General features: G+C 40.1%; 1 protein-coding gene across 1 annotated transcript in view; it reads left to right on the top strand.

Moving 5' to 3' along the window:
• Nucleotides 1-20,060, top strand: part of CEP112 (centrosomal protein 112) — a 161,741-nt gene that overhangs the window by 17,555 nt on the left and 124,126 nt on the right. Inside the window, exons 6-10 of the mRNA XM_054393864.1 lie at nucleotides 1,047-1,094; nucleotides 1,233-1,310; nucleotides 16,516-16,602; nucleotides 18,392-18,491; nucleotides 19,684-19,802. Coding sequence (XP_054249839.1) covers nucleotides 1,047-1,094; nucleotides 1,233-1,310; nucleotides 16,516-16,602; nucleotides 18,392-18,491; nucleotides 19,684-19,802 — 432 coding nt within the window. The remainder of the gene's footprint in view (nucleotides 1-1,046; nucleotides 1,095-1,232; nucleotides 1,311-16,515; nucleotides 16,603-18,391; nucleotides 18,492-19,683; nucleotides 19,803-20,060) is intronic.

Here is a 20,060-nt window from a genome sequence, read left to right as displayed (position 1 = left end):
TTTGCTTGGGTGTTGTGCATGCTCTGTGATGTGATGTTTGAGCCTCATCATCTGAGGAAATGAAAAAGATAGAGCTGTCTGATAGAGGAAGTGGGTTGTGGATGATATTTTGTGCTTGGTTCTTAAAAATACTGATTATAAGAGCTGCTTTAATTATGCAGCAGTGTTAATGAATTGCTTCCTTATGCTTTGCCTCTACGACTTGCATGTGTGGATGCAGCTTCTATGCACTCTGCTGTAAGCTTTCAAACTCACAAGATTGAAATCATTGTAATCTGTGAATTTATCCTAGATGTTTTTCTGTTGAAAAAAAGTAGGCAATCTTTTGCATAAGCTCTATATTTAGCTGCTAAATTCTTTTCAAACATTCATTGATGGAACTTTTTACAACTATGAGGGCTTGGAAATTAAAATTGACATCCCACCTTGAAAACAGCATCCAGTCTGGTATCCCCAGTAGAAGAAGGACACAGAGCTGTTGGAGTGAGTCTAGAGGAGTGCCACAAAGATGATCCAAGAGCTGGAACACCTCTGCTGTGAGGGCAGGCTGAGGGAGCTGGGGGTGTTCAGCCTGGAGAAGAGAAGCCTCTGGGGGGACCTCAGAGCTGCCTTCCAATACCTGAAGGGATCCTACAGGAAGGCTGCAGAGAGACTTTTCATGAGGGTGTCTAGAGACAGCACAAGGGGGAATGGTTTGAAGCTGAGGGGGAGCAGGGTTAGACGGGACCTTAGGGAGAAGTTCTTCAGTATGAGGATGGTGAGACTCTGGAATATGCCGCCAGGGAGGTTGTGGCTGCCTCCTTCCTGGGGGTGTTCAAGGCCAGGTTGAATGAGACCTTGAGCAGCCAAGTCTAGTGGAGAGCCAACACTGCCCATGGCAGGGAGTTTGGAGTAGACGACCTCTAAGCTCCCTTCCAGATTACCTCTCAAAACACACACCAAATGTCACTGCTAACTTCTGGGAAAATCTGGAGATGTTTTTCACTGTTTGCAAAAATAAGCAGCCACATCTGACATGACATCTTTTCCTCTAACTTCTTTTTCAGTTAGAAAATCCAAGATATTTGCGGGAAAAACCAGTGCCAGTGTCTCTGGTAGGTATTTGTGTTCCCTTGGCATTTGCTAAGGGTGAACAAACATCCTCCATGTTTTTCACTTATGATTAGGATCAGTTTTGCTTGGAGTTGCTTCTTTGAACTTAAGTTGTTTTGAACTTGTTTCTCATTCAATAGATGACCCCCAAAACTGACCTGGGAAAAAGCAGCCCTTCCCGGGATGAACACGCACTGTGTCGAATACATGAAAAGGAGGTAAGGGTCTTTTTAGGAAAAAAAGAAAATTACACCCAAACTGGGGAGCTGGGGTGTTTTCCTGTTAATTGGGTACTGACAAAGCAGTTTGTCAGAGCTGAAAATCTCCTGTAAGAGAATTTCTGCAGAAGTGACAAGGCTTTTCCTTAAACGCTTAATGTGTTTCACAACTAGGGAATTAAAAAAAGTCTTTCTGAACACATTTACTGTTTCCTTGAAGGAATTTTGAGTGTAGAAGAGTTTGAATTCTAGGAATTTTCCAAACTGCTTTTTAACAGAACCAGTGGAACCCTTGATTTACCAAGTATTTTTATTTACTTTTTATATAACTTTAAATATCTGCATGTCTAGACCTTACTTCTTGGTGGCTCTACATTATTTCTGTATTTGCCTCATTTATCTCCTATTTTCTTTGTTTAGGGTTTTGCTGTTAATTAGTGAGGTTACTGTCAAAACTCTGATTCTCTCATGCCAGGTTGTTTTGTTTTCATTATGTACAGCAATTAATTTCTGTGGTCATTTCCACCTTTTTCTTACTTTAAGGAAGTTACACACCTGTGATATTGTTGTCATAGGCTACTGAGTGTATCTAAAACATCATCCCTGAGATCAATCTTAAATACATTTTGTTTAGCACATTGATAGTTCAGATTGCATTACATTTTTTGTTTGAAAGTCCTTACAGTGAGGGTGGTGAGACATTGGAACAGGTTGTCGTGGATGCCCCCTCCTTGGAGATGCTCAGGGCCAGGTTGGATGAGGCCTGGAGCAACCTGACCTATTGGAAGGTGTCCCTGCCCATGGCAGGGGGGTTGGAACTAGATGATCATTAAGGTTCTTTCCAACCCAAACCATTCTGAGTCTCTGAATCTCTGAATCATTGGTCTGGTGGGCCAGACTTCAGGAAAGGAAAATCAAGGTGTGTGAAGAATATTATTTAAAAACCTCAACCCAACACTCTTCTCTCTTTGCCCTTTAAATTTCTGGTTTCAGTCATATGCTCTTGGAAAATCAAGGGAGTGAGACACTGGAGCAGGTTGCCCAGGGAGGTGGTAGAAGCCTCATCCCTGGAGGTTTTTAAGGCCAGGCTGGATGGGGCTCTGAGCAACCTGATCTAGTGTGAGGGGTCCCTGCCATGGGCTGGAACTAGATGATCCTTGAGGTCCCTTCCAACCCTGACAATTCTATGATTCTATTATTCTAACTGTCCTAAAGTTACTTCCAAGACAGCCTTGAAGGGAGGGTAAATCTGGTTTGTAGGTACTTTCATTGTTAATGAAGTAATGCAAATGGAAGTCTGCTTTACACTGAGAGCTGGCAGTCTTGATGCTTAAACAAGCAGCCTGACATGCCTGTTGCACAAGATGTGTGCCTTCCACTTTCTCTGCTCTGATATTGACTTTTCTTTTGCATTGACAATATTCAAACCACCGTTGCCTCAGGATGAGACAAACTTTCGTAAGATGTGAAAATGGACCCCCCCTCAAAAAATACTAAATTGAAAGCACAGCCTTGTCATTTAAAGAATATTTTCAAATTAAATAAACAGAAATGGGTGCCAAGTAGCTACATAAAATACTCAGCAAATACTTTGCTAGTTCAGTGGAAAAATCCTCTAAACCACACTGTAAAAATCCAGTGCTTTTTGCTAATGGTGCTCAGCTCTGGGCTGGTTTAAACTGGAAAGGTTATAGACAGGATTTCACAATCACCATGTGTGTGCTATTAAGTAGAAAACTTAAATGTGTTTTCATCTGATTTTGTTTGTGAAGCTCAATTAAGAATAAAGCCTTTTTATTTATAGAAGGTAAATGTATTAACAGCAAAACACAAAAGAGTTTTGGTCAACTTCTAACTGTTTTCAACCTCTTTGTAGTAGAATGGGAGAACATAAAATAGGATAAGTGTGGGTTTTTTGCTTTTAACCTTTGGACCTTTGTTCATAAACCATTCCTGCACCTGTTTTGACTCTGTAATTCTAACCACATGGCCATTTTCAATGATAACCACATCACAGATTTATGAAAATGTGAATATCATCAAGCAGTGGTCTTTAGTCATATTTTCCTCCAATAGTTCTGAAATGGATTAAGCCATTTGGGGAACTGTCATTACTGAAAACTCATGGGTTCAAACAAGGAAGATGCAACAAAACAGGAATAGATCAGCTTTCAGCAGTGCAGCAAAACAGAACAGATGGCATGGCTGGGGCTTATCTTGATAAATAGGAAAAGCCTCCCTTTGAACTTCACCTTCGGTCATCCTGAGTGCCACCCAATACTCCACAGAGCAGAGGAAGAGGGGAAGAAAAAGTTCTTAGTGCTGATTTTTCAGAAAAGCAGCCCCAACAGCACTGCTAAGATAATGGTTTCAAATTCTTCTGAAGATAGAAAACAAACTTAGCTTTGTTAATAAAATCTGGTTTGTTAAACAGTTCTGATACAGGCTTCAAAGAAGTTTTGGTGTTTCTTTAAACCTGGAGTTGTTCAGCCTGGAAAAGACCCAAGGGAGACCTAAGAGCAGCCTTCCAGTACCTGAAGGGGGCTACAAGAAGGCTGCAGAGGGACTGTTTCCAAAGGCCTGCAGTGATAGGGCAAGGAGCAATGGTTTGAAATGAGAGAAGATTTAGGTTGGATGTTAGGAGCAAGTTCTTTAGCATGAGGGTGGTGGAACACTGCAACAGGTTGCCAAAGAGGTGATTGAGACCCCATCCCTGAAGATCTTCAAGGTCAGGCTCAAAAAGTCTCTGAGTAACATGCTCTAGTGGAGGATGTCCCTGCTTACTGTAGGAGAGTTGGAGGTCCCTTCCAACCCAAACCATGATATGATTCTGTATCTGAGAAAGAGAGAATACATGCCCAGGGCAAAGGAGAGGTGAGCTGGGTAGTGAAAGACAACTTAGGGAATGGGGAAAAGATACTTTTTTTTCCCACTCAAAATTTGTTTTCATGGATTGAGGACTGGAAGTACGATGAAAAAGGAAGAAAGGTGTTTTTTTTAATGTATTCAAGAATTCTATCTTTATGATGCAGCCTTTTGAAAAAAAGCTCTTTAGAGCCTTTATCTTTGTAATCTTTTTCTCCTTTTCTTTGTTTGGTGAATGAGCACTCCCAGTTGCTGCATGACACAAGTTTTGTTTACAAAGAGCATCAAGCCATGTATACAGCTGTACTGCACCAAAAGTGCTGGGATCTAGTGATATATTTACATGAAGATAAAATCAGCGTGCTGCAGTGATGATGTTATAGTTGGGTCTTGCTCTGGTTGAAAGTGTTCTGAATTTTAAGGCGTTGAAAGCAGCAGATTTACTGTGCCTCTCACTTATCTGGCAAGAGGTTACAACTTGAATTGGAAAGTGTTGCATAAGGGCTGTGATACAGATCCACCCCCCACCCAAAGAGACCATACTTAAAATGTAGTGGAAAGAATGCAGGGAGGAAAGAAAGTTATAGAACTTGGGAGGGAGAGTGAATAACCCTTGCTGGTGGTGTTAGAGAAAAGAGGTGAGATTTGAGGAGGAGATAAAAAAAGAGAAAACCAAACCCACTTGAAGATAAAAATGTGTGCCTGTAGTCAGGAGATGGTGATCAGTGAGTATTGCCCTTTTGGTTTTGATTTCTTCCTTTTAATTGCTCTGTTGTGTAGCAAAGTATTTAAATGCACAAATGAAACGCTTAGCACATGCCAAATTAAAAGCAATAAATAAAACTAATCTCGAGACAGTATCCTAAAAGAAGGGCTGTTGTAATTAAACTGAGCTGTTACCAATGTCAAATTAACATCATTGTGCTCTTAGCTGCATCATGGGTTTGATATTTTTTTTCCTCATTGAAAACAGATATTTTGTTCCTGTCTTCCAAGAATGGTAACAAAATCTATCAGCATTGTTCTGGTGTATATTCCGATGAAATAGAAGTGTCTGTGTGCTCACAGGCATGTCTCTAGAGAGTTTAAATCTGCTTGCTAGATGGATGTGGGTACATATGTGTATGGAATGGGGAGAGCTGAGTGCAGCTAAAAGAACATGGGATGGGGCTGGGGATCCTGCTTATGCTTAGCAATAGGAGGAGAGTGTTTCTGATGGACTTTCTGAAATCATTTAAGTTACAAAGGCATCTGCATGTGGGCCCAAAACTTGAATCTTACAGTAACTGGAGCATCATGTGTTGGAATTTTTTTTTCCTCCTGCTCCCTCTGTTCTTTACTTTTTCTTCTCTCCCTTTACTGTTCCACTTCTTCTGTTGTCCTGTTCGTCCAGTACTGTCCAGGTCATACTTCTGCTCACAAACATCTTCCTGTTTTCCAAGGGATAAAACTTGTGAAGGTTTTTAATCCTGGTGAATATTCTTGCTAAGATGTGAGAATTCTGTTCACACAACTGTGGCCCATAAAAAGGGGCAAGGAAATACAAAAAGGCAGATTATGATTTCCTCTTGACTGTCATTTTGCCTAGTTTTTAATGACAACTTTTCTTCTGATAATACTGTTTATTCCACTTAAAAATATCCCAAGCAGTGTGGATGATGACTTTGAATCTTCTCTGGCTCATTTGAATCTCTTCCTTTTCTCCACAAACGCGAGGTCTGTTTTGAACACCGTGTCTGATTTATATTGAGGATTCAGTTGTAAACTCATTCTCACCACCAAGTAATCGCTCTGAATAGTTATCTGTTAGTTCATGTTTGAAAACACAGCAATCTTGCCTTCTGTTAACATGATTCCAGGCTGATTAATGTCTTGTTCCTCAGAACATGTGCAACTTGTCCATTGTCTTCCGTGTGAGGAAATCACATCCTGTCTTGCTTTGATAACTCCTCAGAATGCAATGTAATAAAACTCAAACCTATTTTATTGCTAGGCTGGTGTGAGACATAGACTCTTAGGATGAGGCATGTTTTCATGAACTGACTTGTGATTTATAATTCCTGATACTAATTGGTCTGGTCATGGAGAGATATATATGTCCATGTATAGTTATTTATTTAGTTAGTTTTTGCAATAGTTTGGGAACTGTGTCTTTAATTATTGCACATATGTGCTGGAGACATTGAGAAACATCAAAGCAGTAGGTTAGCAATTCAAACTAGTGTTTTAACCAGTAGAATGTCCAGATGGTTGCCAAGCAGCTGGGAATTAATCTTTCGCTGCATGATTAATCTCTACCTCAAAGTGTCTCTCTCTCTCTTTAAAGAAAAACAAACAAAAAGAAGCTGAAAGTTTGGGGTTTATTTTTTTTTTTTACACGTATAGATCCTGGGTTTTGTGGGAGAAAATAGATTGAGTAGAGAAAAGTGGGTACTACAAACTGTTGCTATTTGATACACTTGTGAAATAAAGGCAGGAGTAGAGTTTTACTGACTCTTTTAGGAGAGCTTGAAATGAGTGTGAAAAGTTCAGTAGCTGCTGAACTACAACGTGAAGAAAAAAAAGGAATAACACTGGGGAGAAAAAGTAAGTGGTGTTGACTTAGTGTGTACAGACTTCTTCACTCCTCTGGACTTGGAACTACACAGAATTACATGAAGTTCTCTGGTAGTATCTGCTGTTTTATTATACTCAGATTTTATGAACTCCCTTTGAAATCAGTAGGATTTCTGTATGTCCACAAGGTTCAGCTGGGTTCAATTTTCAGTGCAGGCAGTTGAAGTTTGTTGCTATTATTGAAGACGGAGTTTGTTGCAGTTCTTGAAGATGCAGCTTGTTGTACTTTTGGGCTAGCCTTTATGAAATTGCATCTCATTGTTGCTCTATCACATATATATTGTTTCTATTGCCTTCTGTCACAGAGGCACCCACAAAACAGACAGCCATAGCCACCTGAAAACTGTGGATTTATTGCAATTAATCTGCTCTCTTTCTGACACAATAACATTCCAGATTGGGATGTCAGTTGGGAATATCCTGCTGCACAACCAGTTAAACTCTTTGGAGGGAGGAACTAAAATGTGCTCACACTCACTCAGAAAAGGAAAATCTCCCCATGGGTACTCAGGCAATGGATTGTGTATACAGTCACCAATGTGGGATGAGGACTCCTTTAGACCAGGTCCTGTTCTAAGAGGAGAAGATAGGACTGCCAGGCTGCTTCTGTGTGGAGAGAACTCTCTCCATATAGCAGAACCCTCTCCACAGCAGGACTCAATTTATATCACCTGCTGGCCAATTTCATACTTAGTTGGAGGTCTGGATTCTCCAAGCAACAAAAGGAATTCTGGGCCTGGAGGCACCAGCTAATGTCTGGGGGCACCAAGCTGATCTTTATCAGCCTAGCAAGCCCCGTTGTACCTTTTGTATTTGTTGTTGGTGGTACCTGCCACACTTTCACAGTTTCTAAACCGATTTTGAACTTTTTTGGGTCCTTACTGATGTCAGAGTCTCTACTACTGGTAGCAGGCATATGTGTTTTGTATGGAAGCGGGCCACTTGCCACTCCAAATAAAGCTACTAAGTAATAGGATGTGCTGGAGTGCTAAAATGCATGTTAGGGGGAAAACTAAAACTCCCATTCCAAGTGAGTACAGTTGTTGGGATACTAAGCTGTAGGCTTTTCTCCCTCTTCCCACCACCCCCCAGCTAAGAACTCTCTGAAAAATACATTGTTCTCTTTTGAAAGAGCCTAATGACATTTACATATGAATGAGAACAATTGTCCATTCAATTATTTTTCTGTGTACAGCAAACGTGTATTAATGTCCAGTGGCACTGAGAAAGTCAGATTTTTCTTGACAGGGGAATGCTGGCATGATTTCATTGAGGACAAAGCCTTTCATTTTTAGTGGCTGTAAAAATGGGACAATGTCATGTTAACTTTTTTACTTAAGTGATGATCTAGTTTCAGAGTGCTCTGTAGAAAGATTCTAGCTGGAAGTAGCTGCTGTAATCTTTTTAAAGAGTAAGGATATAAAGAAAATTAGATATGTGGAGAGAAATATCAATGTTTGTGAGGCCAAATAATGCAGTCCACATCATAAACATCCACTTTAGTAGAGGGACCTTTGAATCTGGGCAAAAGGCCATGTTTATAAAAGATCTTTTTTAACATTCTGATTTCTGCCTGTTTCACTCATTTGATACTGCTTTGTTTTCAGTCTGTCTCTAGTTTGTCCACACTGTAAGCTCTTTGCAACAGAGACTTTCACAGATTCAAACGTTGGATTGGGTTGGAAGGGACCCATCACAGGGACACAGAGCTGTTGGAGTGAGTCCAGAGGAGGGCCGCAAAGGTGATCCAAGGGCTGGAGCACCTCTGCTGTGAAGATAGGCTGAGGGAGCTGGGGGTGTTCAGCCTGGAGAAGAGAAGCCTCTGGGGAGACCTCAGAGCTGCCTTCCAATACCTGAAGGGATCCTACAGGAAGGCTGCAGAGAGACTTTCCATAAGGGTGTCTAGAGACAGCACAAGGGGGAATGGTTTAAAGCTGAGGCAGAGAAGGGCTAGACTGGATCTTAGGGAGAAGTTCTTCAGTATGAGTGTGGTGAGACTCTGAAATAGGCTGCCAGGGAGGTTGTGGCTGCCCCCTCCCTGGGGGTGTTCAAGGCCAGGTTGGATGGGGCCTTGAGCAACCAAGTCTTCTGGAGAGGTATCCCTGCTTATACCAAGGGAATTGGAGTAGATTATCTATGAGGTCCCTTCCAACCTAAGCCATGCTATGATTCTAGGATCCCCAAAGGTCATCTTGTCCAAACTCCCTAAAGTGAGCAGGGGCTCCTCCCACTAGATCAGGCTGAAGACGTTGATTTTGCCATAGCCCTTGCATCAGTTAAAAACATTGATGCTCCTCTGTGGAGTGGTTAATGATCTATTGTTTCAAAATGTAGTTTTAATTACTTTTAATTTCTGTGTTACACTTAGAGGATGAGCACAAACATCAGGAAGAAAGCCCAGTGTTAATGTGAATCCCAGATGGAAAACACTCTTTTATTGTGTGTAATGTTCTACTAGGAAAAATATTATTTATGACTTCCTTTAATTTAAAGGATTTGTTCTTAGGTCTTGATAGAGCCTTTGGAAATTTCAATGAAGTAAAACCAGCTAGGTGGCAAAACTGCAGCCCACCATCCGCCCCTGCCCCTCCCAGGGGAGTTCTGGGAAGTGTCTGCATCTGAGTCAGTGAAAAACAATGAGCTTGATACTTAAAAGGATCTCCTTTGCACGTCATCACAATTCTTTATGTTGAAGACTCAAAATAGTTCTTCTTTCTTGTCCAGAATCTCAGTTATCAAGGGAACCAAGCTGGATCTCAGGGTGATGCAGCAGGTACTGCTTCTGTACCTGCAGCTCCTCCTGAAACCTTGACCTGTGCAAGAAATGCAAACTTGTCAACAAAATATTCTCATTTTTTCCCAACAAAACATTCATCCTTATACCTTGCTTATTTGTATGGAGTTTTGGTAGGCTCTGCCTGCACCAGCTCTCGCACCCCGCCCTGTTTGCCCGCCCCGGTCCCGGCGCTGGCCGGGGTCGTTCCCATCGCCCTGGCTGGGTGAGAGCAGCGCCCCCTGGCTGCCTCCTCAGCTCTCGGGCGCTTTGCTGTCGGCTCCAGTCTGAGGTTGCAGCTCGAACCGTGGCTGCTCGCTGCTACAAAAGGCTCCCGCCTAGCTCGGTCCAGCTTTGATCCAGCACGCAGCCCTTAGCCATGCTGCTTCTGAGCTGCCTGTGTCTGAGGCTTTGAGTAAAGATCTCTAAACTTTCCCACACCATGCGCTTCTGGACAACCATCAGCACTTGCAAGGAAATTAAATCCGTTTACACTTAACAGGACCTGGGGTTGTATTTGATTCTTTGGTCATTTCACTTTGCTACAGACCCAGAACATCAGTGAACCTTCTATCCTAATGTACTTTGCATGTTTTAATTGTGAAGATTTTGCAGCTCTTGGTTGTCATGAGAACCAGATTCATGGGAGTGTGAAAGAGGAGCTGTGTTTCTGTATGCATCTTACCCACTTTACCCTTCCCACTTTGTTTTCATACTACAATGCATTTCTCACTTTGGTTAAAAACAATTTGGAAGCAGATACTGATCTTCAGAATTGCCTGAGCAAGTGGGTAGAAGCTTGTCAGTAAATGTAAGATGTGATATTAAGCTGTATCTCATATGACAGACATCTGAATGCAGTGAACAGTTGGGGTTTTTTTTCTACATAGTGTAAATTCAGCACAAGTTTTGCAGCAGTTCCGTTTAGTTAGGATTGGTTCCAATATGATTAAATATTATGTTTATTGTAGGATTTCTGTTTAGTTTATTAGAAACTATGAATTTCTTTCATCCTTTTTTTTTTTTCTTCACACCAGTGATTTCCTTTTAGGTATTTGGGTGTTTATTTTGACTTCTAAATTGTTCTAAGTGTTAAAGGTTAGTAATAAACCTCAAAATTAATCTTAAAAGCTTTGGGGGTTACACTATAAGATCTAGTCTAACCCTGCTCTCTCTCAGCTTCAAACCATTTCCCCTTGTCCTATTGCTAGATACCCTTATGAAAAGTTCCCCTCCAGCCTTCCTGTAGGATCCCTTCAGGTATTGGAAAGCAGCTCTAAGGTACCCACTGGAGTCTTCTCCAGACTGAACAAGCCCAGCTCCCTCAGCCTGTCCTCATAGCAGCAGTGCTCCAGCCCTTGGATCATCTTTGTGGCCCTCTTCTGGACTCACTCCAACAGCTCTGTGTCCTTCTTATACTGGGGACATCAGAACTGGAGGCAGGATTGGAGCTGAGGTCTCAGCAGAGCAAAGTCAAGGGGCGGAATCCCTTCTGTTGTGCTGCTGGCCACATTCCTCTTGATGCAGCCCAGGATACAATTTGCGTCCTGGGTTGCATGAGCACACTGGCAGCTCACGGTGAGCTTCTCATCAATCAATACACCAAGACCAAAGTCTCTTTCTTCATTGCTTCTCTCAACCCACTCTTCATCCAGCCTGGATTTGTGCCTGGGATTGGCCCAACCCAGACCATTCCAAATTAGTCTGAAGTCCGCATGTCTTTCTGTATAATAAATCTTGAATGCTTTGCAAGTACAGCATCTCCTGCCTTGACCTGCCTCAATAGTTTAAAGCATTGTATAAATTATTGACATTTATTTTTTTTTAACCCTGGATGTGAAATTTGAGTAAAGACAATTGAGTAGAAAGTTCTAGCTGTTTGTTGGTTTGGGAGTTGTGGTTTGGTTTTGTTGTGGTGTTTTTTTTTTTGTTTGTTTGTTTTTTAAGAAACCTTTTTCTTCTATGAAAATATCAAAGCTTTGTATTGTGCCACTGATTCCTTTTAGCAGCTGCATAACACCAAGACAAATAAGTTTTGTCGTATATTGTAAGATATACAAGTCATTGTTCTACATTGTTAGTTCTTGCTTTGAAGTTCTCATTTATTGTTTACATCCTTCTCCCCCTCTTCCTTGCTTCCTCCTTCCCCCATATATTCATAGACTTGGAAAAAAAAATAAATCTGTCAAACAACAAGTAGTGTTTTGTCAGATATTCTCCCTCCCCCCCAAAAAATAAATCTCTAATGGCTGTTAAACCCTCAGGATGCTACCTCTAGCCTAGGGGTGATCCCCATAATGAAAATAAGTGGTCAGTGCTCCGTAGTTTAAAGCTATCTCTGATTGATATTGGTAGTTCACTCACTGATTTCCTTCTAAAGTAGGTATTAAATATTTCTACAATAAGTTAGGACAAGATGAATGTTTGTCCTCTGTCTTGAAGAGCTGAGATACAGCACTTTTTTTTTTTTTTCCCCTCCAAAAATTTATGAGAGCTGCAGATTAGACTCTTACCAGTTTAAGTTTGATAATTATTTATATTATTTTGGACAGTTATTTAAATTTTTTGGACAGTTATTTAAATTTTTTTGGACAGCTATTTAAATTTTTTGGACAGTCATTTAAATTTCTTGGACAGTTATTTAAATTTTTGGCGAGTTATTTAAATTTTCAGAGCACCTACCTCTGCTATAAAGACACAGGACCAGGGATACACAAAAATCCCATTTTCAGATAACTGTTGGGATGGTATTTTGGTTTTTCATCTGAGGAAGAAAGTGTGACTAGGCACATAAAAGCAGTTCTGTTGATACCACCCTCCCTGGCTTTAAATAACAGGGCCAGCACAGATGTTTGACATCAGTATTGTTTACATGGCCTTAGGGTTTAATTGCCTCATAGTCTTTGTAAGGAGAATAAACAATGACAGAAATCCGAAGGAATGATGTGCAGGCAGCAGCAATGGCTGCATTTCATACATAGTTGCAAGCTTCTCAACTAGAGCTAAATATCTACACCTTTTTTTTTTTCCTCCTTTTATTTTTTTTTCCTTGCTAACATGCCATAAATTTCATGTTCTCTGCTGCTGCCTCTTAACTGACAATAAAAGATATTAAAGCTGGTGAGCATGAGCACAGTTAATGGCTTCCAACAAGGTGAATGACTTGTCTAAGTGGTTTGTATCTATTTTCCCCTCATATTTCGCTGGTGTTTAGGTGCTTTTGTTTGTCAATATGTTTAATAATTAGAGTAAAGCTGAGGTGCAGAGGGCACTTTAGAGAGCAGCAGATGAAGTTACAAAGCTCTCTTCCACAGGAAATTGAGACCAACTTAGCAAATGAGGTTTGACATTTGGTAATGACAGAGATGCGGTTGACTCAGTTGGGTATGGTTTTAATTTGGAAGATACTTCTCTATTGAAATCAGTATTTAATAACTTGTTTAAAGTTTGAAATGGAAGGGGAGAAGCTTCACTCCCAGTTGTGATGAGCCCATTTGCTTCAACCCCAGCCTTAATGAGATCACTTTTAATAATGTGTTTACATGACTCAATTTTATCTACGTATGCTGTGACATTGGAGGTCTGCCTTACACAAAGGATGGGTCAAAAAGCAGATTTATAAATGAAATCAATGCTCTAGGCTTTGCTGTGGGACACTGCTTTGTTATCCTTATGCTTTATGACTTATCCAGCAGCGTGCCACAGAAGAAATTGTACAAGTAGGATTTTGAAACCAAAGTAGCTTTCTTTCTACAGCAAACCCTCAAATTAACACTTCCAGGATTGTGATGAAAATGCACGTGTGTCGTGGACCTATGGTCCATTCTAAACTGTTTACGCTGGACATTGGAAGAAACTTCTTCACTGAAAGGGTTCTCAAACACTGGAACAGGCTCCCCAGAGAGGTGGTTGAATCCCCATCCCTGGAGGTGTTTAAAAGAGACAGAGTTGTGGTGCTGAAGGACATGGTTTAGCACCAAACGTGGTGGAGTTAGATAAGGGTTGGGCTCAATGATCTTAATGGGCTTTGCCAACTGAAATAATTCTATGATTGTGTTCTATGAATGGTGTTAAATTGGAAGATTAATGACAAGGAGTGGGAGTCAGCTTCAAGTACAGGGATTTCTGCTGTCAACCTGTGGGAAAGCAGCCATGTGGCAGAGAACAATCACCATCACTGGAAGAGATGTCCTTATTTAATAGAAGACAAATTTGAGAGTTTGAGTTATTTTTATGTGCCTTCAAACTAACAAATAATAAAGCTTAGACCAGATCTCAGCTGATGCAAAAACCCCAAGGATTATTTTACAGCAGCTAAGACATTCTCCCTTTATTAATGAGTTTGAAATGTAATGTGTTTGTGTGGATTTAATAGCTCTGAGTGCCATAGCTATACATCAGGAATTCATAGGCTTCTAATGTATTTCAAGTAGATTGGAGTTTCTTTCATGTTTAGGTTCTAGTATTTGTGTTTTTACAAGATCTTCATATTTATTTATGGAATGTTCACATTCTGTCTATCTGGAAGTGGATTACTGTGCTCTTTTTCTTTTTTTTTTCCTTCCTTTTTTTTTTTTTTTAAATCAACACTTATTTATCACCTGATACTAAGATCTCCTTCTATAATGTCACTTTGTTGGAGGGATATCTGCATATATTTCTTTTCATATATACATATGCATATATTTTACAAGCAGAACATGCATTTTTATCCTGATGCTTATTTTTGGATGATAAAAGAGATGGCTGACAGCTGAAAATACTATCTGTTTTCTTAGGATTAATTGTCAAGCCCCCTTATTTCCCCCCAGTAATTTGCATAAGACTATTTACCTATTTAGTCCTGGGGGATAGGTAGCCTCTTTATATGCAGTGTAATAAGCAGATGTATATTTGGGGTATCAGTGGATGTACAGTCCAGAAATTCAAAGGATTTGCTACTCTTGCTGCTTCTGTTTTCAGTTCTTGAGGAGTCTCCTGTATTTTCTGCGTGCCATTTTGCATTGTCACATTGACTTGGGTTTTTCTAGCTTGTGTTTCAAAGTCACAATAAGTATCTAACACAAAGTAATTGTAAAAAGAAATGAAGACTTTGCATTGTGTTTGTTAGATAAAGGTTCATACTTGAGTGACTGAGGTTGTTTAGTCTGGAGAAGAGAAGGCTAAGGGGAGACCTCATTGCTCTCTACACCTACCTGAAAGGAGGTTGGAGTGAGGCTTGGTCTCTTCTCCCAGGTAACTAGCAATAGGATGAGAGGTGGCCTCAAGCTGTGCCAGGTGGGGTTTAGGATGGATATTAGGAGAAATTTCTTTGCTGCCAGAGTGGTCAGACATTTGAACAGGCTGCCCAGAGAGGCAGTGGAGTCAGGAGTCATTCAAGAAGGGTGTGGTCGTGGCACTTTGGAACAAGGTTTAATGGTCATGGTGGTGTTAGGTTGAAGGTTGGACTCAAGGATCTCAGAGGTCTTTTCCAGTCTTAGTGATTCTCTGATTCTGTGACTATTTTTGATGAGTCAAAGGAATAAAAGTAAAGGCAGAGTGACTAATGCTGGTTGGTTCCTTTTAGAGTTTGCCAGTTGAGATGGTTAGAAGTCAGGTTCTTACTTCTGGAGAAACTTTTCTGTCCACTTCGCTTTCTCACCAGTCGAAATGATTAGGTGCAAAAGTGGAGAAGCCTGAGTCTGAACTTGAGGTGCCACTTTCTCTTTTTCAGAAAAAGGAGAAACACAAATGCCTATGACATTACCAGAGATTTGGAAGACAGACCTTTAATGGAATACTGAAGTCATGCAAGAGATTTAAAAATACTTTAAAGATGAAAACTTAGACTAAAAGTGGCAATGTGTTATTGTGTTGAAGGGGTTCAAGTACACTGCTTTAAGCAAACACAAGCAGGAAATGTATTTTAGCAATCCAATTGAACAGCAGTATCCTTGGTCCCATTATAAGTCACCTTAAAAGGAAATGTGTTTATAATGTGAAATCTCTGAATAATAGAAAACAAAAATACCCCCACATCTGGGCTAAAGGACATTCTTTGTATAAATGTAACACCTGCCTGAAGAATAGAAGCAGGTTTACCAGCCTCTGTATATTAACAGAACTATTGCAGCTTTCATTCTGAAGTGTTTGTTTAAATAAAGGATGATGGCTTTTTCTGGCCAGTGGCAGTTGGTTTTATTGCCAACTGAAATGTCTTACAAATTCATTTTCTAAATAAATATTTTAGGCCGAGATCTTTGGTAATGTTTTTATCAAATAAATATGAAAGTAGTGAAAAACTGAGTATAAATGGATGGGATGAGTGATCTTGTGTGCCCCCACTTCAAATACTGTGTCCAACATAAGGACACAGAGCTGTTGGAGTGAGTCCAGAGGGGGGCCACAAAGGTGATCCAAGGGCTGGAACACCTCTGCTCTGAGGACAGCCTGAGGGAGCTTGGGGTGTTCAGCCTGGAGAAGAGGAAACTCTGGGGGGACCTTGTAGCTGCCTTCCAATGCCTGAAGGGCTCCTGCAGGAAGGTTGAAGAGGGACTTTTTGTAAGAGTCTAGCAATAGGACAATAGGGAATGGTTTGAAGCTGAGGCAGAGCAGGGTTAGACTGGATCTTAGGAAGAAGTTCTTCAGTATGAGGGTGGTGAGACTCTGGAATAGGCTGCCCAAGGAGGTTGTGGCTGCCTCCTGCCTGGGGGTATTCAAAGCCAGGTTGGATGAGGCTTTGAGCAACCAAGTCTAGTTGAGAGGTGACCCTGCCTATAGCAGGAAGGTTGGAGTAGATGATCTCTGAAGTCCCTTCCATCCTAGACCATTCTATGATAAACCTTTTGTAGCATTTAATTGTTAGTCACTTCCCACTGCCTTCTCAAAGACACAAATGCATAATTTCAAAGTTACCAAAGGGGTCATTCTTTATTTTTATGAAGTTTTATGTCTGTTCTCTTTCTTTTAAAGCTGGGCATGAAAATGAAAATAGCAGAACGCAAATTTCATGAAGAAAAGCTTAAACTACAGCAGAAGCATGATGCTGATGTTCAGAAGGTAGGAAATCTTTGTATTTTTTTTTCCGAAAGGCATCATATGAAGCAAAATAACAGACTCTGGTTACTGTAAATAATTTGCAGTTTTACTTTAACTTCTTCACAATTGCAGTTAATGTTCCTTTAAAGTAAGATTGTAGGTAACAGTTTGTATAAGATGATAAGAATGCAGAATATTCTATGATAACAGAAATGTAAAAATGCTTGCAGAAAGGAGATGAAAATACAAAGAGATTTGTTTGTTTGCTTGTTGGAACAAGATAAACCTATTTTACCAGTTCCTCTGGATCCATGTGCTGATGAAACCATGAAGTCATGATTTGTCTTTTGGAGAGAAAGTGTTTGCACTATAGAAAACTGAGAACAAAAATCCTGAATTTGGATTTTATGGACACAATGCAACAACCAAACAAACTAGTAGGCAAATCATCACTAGTACAGCAGCAGTGCTTGTTCTTATGCCTCTGTTTGACACTTAAAGCATGACTGGTCAGTAAACAGTTGGTGATATGTTACAGCTATAGCTTTTAATTCTTCCCAGCAACAAAGTGACACCAGATACACTTCCTTTGGGTTAAGGTGGATTTGTCTCTGTTGTGTGGTGTAACACCACTGGAGAAGCTTACACAAAAACTATCAAAGTCCCTTCCGCTACTTTTCATTGTCTTTTAAACATCTGGGATCAAATTCTGCAAGGTCCTAAGTGCCTTCTGAAACTCTCTGATCCCAGGAACATAGTAGGAGTTAAATGCTCAGGGTCAGGATCATGATGACTTATCCTACTGTAAGCTTTGCATTACTGAGCACCTCTGTTTTGTTTCTTAAGACTGAGTCACTGACTTGGAGGAAGTTGGTTGACACAACACTGTGACACATCAAAGCCTCCTGAGAGGATGTTAATATTTGGTCAGGTGCATATTTGGCTCATCTGTTCTCAAAGTCTGCAAGCATAACTAGCTAGCAAAGCTGAGAGCCTAAAGGAAACAGCTTTGTGAGAATAAGAAATAGTTCAGATGCTTTCTCATCCCTGGAGTTGTCATCCTTTTCTAACTGACATTAGAATTCTGGCTTTTGAAGTCGTTTAATGACTTTGGATATTTTAGAAAAGGTTAAATAGTGTCAGATTAATCTTTAAAGACACAAAACATTTAATGCAGATGGAGTAACATTGTTTTAAGATGAAAGCTTCTGTTTGATGAGCGATTTGGGGTGCTGTTATAAAATATCTGTTCTTTAATTATTATCTTAAAGATGAAATTTAAATTAAAATACTGTCTCTAAGTGGGCAAATACTCAAACATCTCAAAATGAGTGTGCACAGAAGCATAAATGTAGTTATACCTCAAAGACTTGCTCTATTCCAACCCAGTGTTTCTTGAAGGAGTGAAGCCCAGAGTGGTGTAATGAAATTCATCAATTATTTCAGTATTTCTTTATCCTGCTGAGAATTTTAGATGCAACATAAATACAAAAAGGGAAACAAATCCTTCCTGTTTGCAGCAGTAGCACCAATGAAACTTCCAAACTCAACAAAAGCAACATTGGATTTGCCCAAGTTTAAAAGCAAACAAAAAGATACCCCCCCTAAACCATGAAACTCCTTTATAATCTACTCTCCTGCCTACATTTATCTAAATCAATCCTTTGTTTATGACTTGGCAGTCTCAGCTCTGAGAATTACTTAAATTTAACCACTTAGGTCTTGAAGGCAGCTCCTTTGGCAGAGATCAGTGAGTATTAGTTTTGGTTTTTTTGGACTTTTGTTAAAATATTGTGAACTTTCCCTGCAGATTTTGGATAGGAAGAATGATGAAATAGAGGTATTGAAGTCCCTTCACAAAAGCAAACTAAATGAAGCTGAGGAAATGAATAGAAAACTGGAGAAAAAAGGTGATTTTTGTCTTTGTGGTTGTAATCTGCACGGTGCTGTCACACTGCAATCCTTCCTGTGGCTGTGGGCTTATGTCTTCCTTCTAAGTGCAGATGTCTCTTCTCTTCATCTTTTGCAAGTCTTGACCTAATTTTGCTGTTAGATTTTGGAGGCTTCTGGTTTCTTTGCTGTCCAATTTCCAACCCACTTTTTTCCCAAGAGATTATATTTAACACACATTTTATGAATGTCACACACAGACAAAAAGAGTTTCTTTGATGATACCAAAGTATTTTGACCTCTTTCGTCAAACTTTTTGGAATCTCTGGCTGGAGGTTAATTTCTTTTTACATTCAGTACATTTTATCAAACCACAATGTATTATTTATTTAGGACTACTGTGGCAAGAGATTTCAAACAGTAGTAGTCTTGAACATGTCAGAAGTACAAAACTTGGCCTGAGTGTGGCTTGTCAGCAGATTTTGAATGTTAGTTTCTCTTAGAATTCCTTGGAGTCCATTTACACTATGGACTAAACCACAATGTAAAATAATACAAAAGTTTGGTAACTTACAGACAAAAAAGGAGAGAGTTCCATGTATATTGTTTCCTGCTCCTTGGCAAAGTAAATTATCCATCACAGGAAATGCTGCTTCTCTTGGTGGGTACTGGTTGTGCTCAGCTGTAACAGGTTGTGTTTGAGTCACCTACAGTCTTGGCAGACAGTGGAAACGATCAGTCACTTTTCAGAAGTGATTATGAACCTGCTTTGTTTCCCCCAGAATTCATCAGACTGGGAATTGTTGGTGCAGTCATCTACATTTTAAGTTGAGAACTTAATTTCCTCATGTATCATGGGCATTCAACCTTCACAAGAACCTTTCTCCTAAGGCTGCACAAAAAATCAGGTTAAAAATGCCTTGTTTTGTTTAGACTACAGAATTTTGTTGCTGTGTATTTACAGTACAGTAAGGAAAACTCACTATGAAATCATTTGTAGAGAAGAGAGAACACCTTGGAATGCTTTAGTGACACAGAACATAAGTGCTGAATTTTCAAGAAGCACATGCATGAAGTATTTTTATCAGCCAAAAAACATCAGAAAGCCAGGTCAATTGGAAAACTCATTTAGCCTGGTTGCATCTGTTGCCAACACTGAAAAATCCCAAAGAGATCTCTTACAAGGTTGGCTTTTTTTCCCATTTTTGACAGTCCAGACCCTTGTTCGTGAGTCCCAAGTCGTCAGAGAGGCAAAAGAGAAGCAGATTCTGGAGCTAAAGAAGATGTGTGAGCAAAGCAATGAGTCTTTGAACAATGAGTGGGAGAAAAGGGTAAGGAACAATGCTTGCTTTCTTTGAAAGACTCCTGCAGTGTCTGTCTGGGATAATAGATATTGTCAGTTAACAAAAAAACCCCAACCAGAAATACAAGGAATATGTTACTTATAGTGATATTTTCTTCTGCTGTTTTGATTTTTATTTTCAGTAGCAATCCTGCAATAGTCTTTTTTGCTGATGCTTGCACACCCACTCCCACCCAGCTGGCCACGCTGTTCCTGGGGTTCATCTGGCCCTCTTGGCAAAGCTCTG

The sequence above is a fragment of the Indicator indicator genome, chromosome 29 (assembly GCF_027791375.1).
Source record: "Indicator indicator isolate 239-I01 chromosome 29, UM_Iind_1.1, whole genome shotgun sequence".
Classification (NCBI taxonomy): Eukaryota; Metazoa; Chordata; class Aves; order Piciformes; family Indicatoridae; genus Indicator; species Indicator indicator.
The sequence above is the reverse complement of the archived record's forward strand: the minus strand, read 5'-3'. Positions and strand labels throughout refer to the sequence as shown.